Genomic DNA, 5,510 nt, shown 5'->3' on the forward strand with positions numbered 1-5,510 from the left:
CACACCTGTGTTCAGTTCAGTTCCACCTGTGCTTTGCTTTCATGTGGAAATACTAAACAATACCAAGACAGCGAAGAAATGATGCAAAAAAAAAAAAAAAAAAAAAGCATTAACTTTTGACCAGTGTAAGAGAATTCTAATCTGGACTTAAGAAATTAATTGCATTTCAAAGCTAATGTAAAAAAAAAAAAAAACATCTGAATGTTACATCATCAGTGGGCAGTAGATGGGTGGACCGTCTGATCCAGACACTGTATAAATTATATGACAAGAAAGAGAGCAGAACAAACTCCTAACAGCAGGAGACTCACTCATGGCCTATGAGACAGAGGATCATGAGACTCAATACTGCTTTCCTGCCGTCAACTCATCATGTATCAAGACCTTTGAATTCTCTAGACATGAATACATTATTATGTATGTGTTTGTATCATTGCTGTCAGTATGGACTGTGTTTCTGAACCTGCTGGTGATCATCTCCATCTCTCACTTCAAAAAGCTTCACACTCCAACAAACCTGATTATTCTCTCTCTGGCTGTGGCCGACATGCTTATTGGACTTATTGTGATACCCGTAGAGGGCTCTAGGCAGATTGAGAGGTGTTGGTACTTTGGATACATTTTCTGTGAACTGTTTTCGATAATCTTTGGATCGCTCTTCTCAGCATCTTTCACTAATTTAGCTTTAATTGCTGTTGATCGTTATGTGGCTGTGTGTCACCCTTTACTGTACCCACAGAAAATAACCACGACTAAAACTTTAATAGGCATCTGTCTGAGCTGGCTTTGTTTTTTAACTTATAATGTTACAGTTGTAATTTATTATGGATATGTATACAGAACAGACATGTGTTATGGAGAGTGTTTTGTTCCAGTAGGATTTGCCTATATAGTCACTGATATGTTCATGTCTTTTATTTTTCCATGTACCCTTATCATATCTTTATATTTGAGGATTTTCTATGTAGTACATCAGCAAGTGAAAGTTATAAACTCTCTGATGGGTGGTAAATGTGTAACGGAAGGTTCATTGAGGAGGAAATCTGAGAGTAAAGCTGCTCTGACATTAGGAATCATTGTGATAATTTATATGCTTTGCTTTGTTCCATACTATATCTGTTCTATATCAGTAAACTCTCCCACAATCTTAACTGTTAGTTTAGAATGGGCTGTGTACACAAACTCAGGTCTGAATCCACTGATCTATGCTTTATTTTATCCCTGGTTTAAAAAGACAGCTAAACACATCTTAACTCTGAAAATATTTCAGCCAGCATCCTCTCTGGTCGATATTTTTACATAGCATCAATTGTAATTAAACTGGTAAAGCTGTCACTCATAAAGGATATGATTATCTTTGTAGGATTTATATTTGTAATTTACACTACATGTATCTTAGTATGTAGCTTATTTCAGAGAGGATGTTTTCTGCATTTGATGTTCAATTTTAAAAATTAGTTAAACTTCTTTCCACACACATTGATATAAATCGACACAATGTTCATAAATTGTATTACCGTAAATTAGCTCATTAAATAAACTGAGCAAGCAGCATAAATCCTCAGTGTACTGTAATAAATGGTAAATGCCTAATCACTTTCATCAGTCATGTTGCATCTGTGTTATCAAAAACATAATGAAAAAAAGGGACAGTCATACAGAACTAAACTCGGTCAAACTTTCAACTGCTTTTTTTCCCAGAAAATGTCTTAATGTATAAATATTGGTATGAACATAAAAAGATTTAACAACATAAACTAAACAAGTTCCGCAGACATTTGATGAAAAGAAATGGAACAATGAGTCCCTGAACAATATGAAAATAAGCAGTCATATCTGGTGTAGCCAGGAGCTGCTGTAAGTCCCACAGATCATCCTCATGGACTGCAGCAGACTGGCCTTTTCTTACTGTGAGATGTTACCCCACTCTTCCACCAAGGCGTGTGTGTGTGTGTGTGTGTGTGTGTGTGTGTGTGTGTGTCCTGGAAACCCAAACATCCCCACAAAGATAGTAATATCAGAAATGTCTGACCTTGTGGAAAAAATATTGTTATGGTCCCCATGAAGAAAACATGTTATAAATTATACTAAATTATGTTTTTTGAAAATGTAAAAATGGATGAAGTTTTCTGTGAGGGTTGTGTTTAGAGGTGGTTAGGTTCAGGGGATATAGTTTGTACAATCTTGCCCTTCCCTGCGACCCCCCTTTTTTCTTTTCCAGTTACCCATTGGAAATAAAAGAACAAGGGGTGAATGGGCTGGCAGGCCATGCACATTCATGTCACCCAGCATGCACTTACATTCTTTCCTGGGTGTGTATAGTAAAAAACATTGGGTTATTTGTTTAACCCAACCGATAGGTTGCACATATTGGGTCAATGTGTTGGGTTATTTTCCAAAAATATTGGATCATTTATAAAACTGTTGGGTAATTTCTAAAAATAACCCGACTGTTGGGTTAAATAGCCTACGGTTTCTGCAGCGACCGTTCAAATTTTAACGGTCCAGTGACAGACAGTCAACACAGAAGCTGCTGCTGCATCCTGATTATGAAAGGTAAGTCATATCGTTTTTATGTATATATAACATTAAATATTGTGTACTGAGACGTTGAATATAATTATAAAATATATTTTTTTTAAAAACGAAGTTCCCTTTAGTCCGTTTTAATGATCTCCGGGAAGTGAGATCGATTGGAATTTAATCCTAGCTATTAATCCTCGCTAGCAGTAATAAAGTAATTAATTAAAACATTATACTAGTGAAACCGTTTAGAGATGTACTACCAGTAAGTTACCTACTACAATAAACTAAGTAACGTTAGGCCTAATCTGAAATCACTATCTAGCATTATGACTGTTTTACGGTATTTGTTATAGCAAATGTACTAAAGGGACTTAAGTGATGGTCAGTCAAAGCTGAAGCAGTGCTCCAGACTGGTAACATACTTTTTTCGTACAGGTGCGACTACAATTGTCACTAAATGCGGAACAATAGAGCTCTACTCATTTGAACCGTAGTGCACGGACCATTTATCAGCTCGGCCCAGCGGTGCGCTGAAATCTCCGAGATGAAAGAAAGATGAAAAAGTGCAGATATTCCAAACAACATTGAAGCGGAAAACATGAGAAACATTGTGCAACAAATAAACGATTAGTTCACGATTAGTAAAAGAAAGTTTGTTATGTTTTCCAATACACGGATTACCTTGATTTACTGTAGTAACACAAACTGCAACTATGGTATTTTGGCAGAAATGTGGTAGGCTATATTCATAATGAATGTTGTTATATGAATAGTCATGCATATGCATGCAACTGTATTAATACAGGAGTAGCTGAAGCATCCAATTATAGTATTTTTTTTTTCTTATTAAGTTTTTGCCTTTTATTTAAATGTGTTGTACTATCAATCAATCAATAAATCAATCAATCAATCAATCATTTATTTATAGAGCACATTTAAAACACAACCGAAGTTGACCAAAGTGCTTTACAAGGAATAAAAGAGACACAAAAATAAAACCACATACATAAATACCAGACAAGACAAAAAGGCACTCAATAGAATAAAAGAAAAATCCAGGAAGACAAACTACAGAGTGTTAAAAGCCAAGGTGAATAAATGAGTCTTGAGCTGAGATTTAAAACTACAGATAGATGGAGCATGCCTAATAGAAGGAGGAAGGCTGTTCCAGAGCTTCGGCCCAGCAGCGGCAAAAGCACGCTCACCACGTTTTTTAAGTTTAACTTTAGGGACTGTAAGATGGCCAAGGTCAGAGGATCTCAGGTTTCTGGATGGAGTGTATGGGGTGAAAAGATCCGTTAAATATTGAGGAGCCAAATTATTCAAAGTTTTATAAACAAATAATACAATTTTAAACTCAATCCTATACTTTACTGGAAGCCAGTGCAACGACAATAAGATGGGTGTTATGTGGTCATACTTTCACTTCCCTTCAAGTAGTCTAGCGGCTGCATTTTGAACCAACTGTAGACGAGAGATGGAAGCCTGAGAAATACCATAATACAGAGAATTACAGTAATCAAGCCTAGATGTAACAAATGCATGAATAGCTGTTTCCAAATTTCTCCTAGATAAAATCGGCTTTACTTTACTGAGAAGGCGAAGTTGGTAAAAGCATGACTTGACAACAGCTGAAATCTGTTTATCAAACTTTAAACTGGAGTCAAAAAGGAAGCCCAAATTTCTGGCACACTTTGTGTTATAAGGGGAGAGAAAGCCCAGATCAAAATCAAAAACACAGTTTTCCTTGGGGCCGAAAATAATAAACTCAGATTTATTTTCATTTAAGTTTAAAAAATTGCTTGAAAGCCATGACTTAAGTTCGTTTAGACAATCTAACAGTGGCTGAAGAGTATATTTATTATTGCGTTGCAAGGGCAGGTAGAGCTGTGTATCGTCGGCATATAGATAAAAAGAGACACCATGTTTTTTTAAAATAGCGGCCACGGGGAGCAGATACAGAGAAAACAACACAGGCCCAAGGATTGATCCCTGAGGAACACCACAACCAAGATGTTTGTTAGTGGATGAGTATTGTCCCAAATGAACAGTAAAACATCTATCTGACAGGTAAGAGTGAAACCATTGTAAAACAGAACCACGAAATCCTACACAAGACTCCAAGCGTGACAGAAGGATGTTGTGGTCGACTAAATCAAAAGCAGCACTTAGATCTAACAGGACCAAAGCCATTTGTTTGCCTGAGTCAGTGGTGAGATATATATCATTTAAGACTCTTAAAAGAGCAGATTCAGTGCTATGTAATGCTTTAAAACCTGATTGAAAAACTTCATTGATAGAACTATTTAACATGAAAGATTGTAATTGAGCCAATACAACTTTCTCCATGATCTTTGATATAAAAGGAGGATTTGAAATAGGTCGAAAACTGGAAAGAGATGAAGGATCAAGATTTGTTTTTTTAATATATGGTGTGATCGCAGCATGTTTAAGGCAGACTGGAACAGTGCCCGTATATAAGCATTTATTAATGACAGATAATAGACCTGGACCAAATGCAACAATAGTGTGTTTGAGGAAATGCGAAGGAACAATATCATGTGGGCATGAAGTGGGCTTAAGGCAATCCACAATTGCCTTACAGGAGTGCAAGCTGAGTGGCTCAAACACAGACCATGTGGAGGAGTATAACGGAATCTCTGACATAGTATATCCAGTCTGAGTCATTTGAGATCTAATAGCCAAAACCTTATTTGTGAAAAAGTTTCCAAAACTTTCACAAAGGGAGACAGAAGGCTCAGGGAAAAGATTAACAGGTGGATTTAGCACAGAGTCAATAGTGGAAAAGAGGACACGAGAGTTATGCCTATTTTTCATAATCAGATCAGAAAGATATTTACACTTAGCAGCTTTGGCTGCCCTCTGAAATGAAGAAAGTGAATTTCTCATAATTTCATATGAGACCTGTAATTTGTCCTTTTTCCACTTGCGCTCGGCCTGTCGACAGGCCTGTCTGAGAGAAC

At 36.6% G+C, this 5,510-nt stretch overlaps 1 protein-coding gene across 1 annotated transcript; it reads left to right on the forward strand.

Annotated features, from left to right (window-relative positions):
- Positions 1 to 274: 274 nt before the first annotated feature.
- LOC307157487 (trace amine-associated receptor 13c-like) lies at positions 275 to 1,303 on the forward strand (the record flags this gene model as incomplete). The annotated part of the gene is made up of 1 exon (XM_079869404.1): positions 275 to 1,303. Exon 1 carries the CDS (start codon positions 314 to 316, stop codon positions 1,301 to 1,303), a length of 990 nt encoding a protein of 329 aa, XP_079725530.1. The 5' UTR covers positions 275 to 313.
- Between the last annotated feature and the right edge of the window lie 4,207 nt (positions 1,304 to 5,510).

This window comes from Squalius cephalus, assembly GCF_949319135.1.
Source record: "Squalius cephalus genome assembly, chromosome: 4".
Classification (NCBI taxonomy): Eukaryota; Metazoa; Chordata; class Actinopteri; order Cypriniformes; family Leuciscidae; genus Squalius; species Squalius cephalus.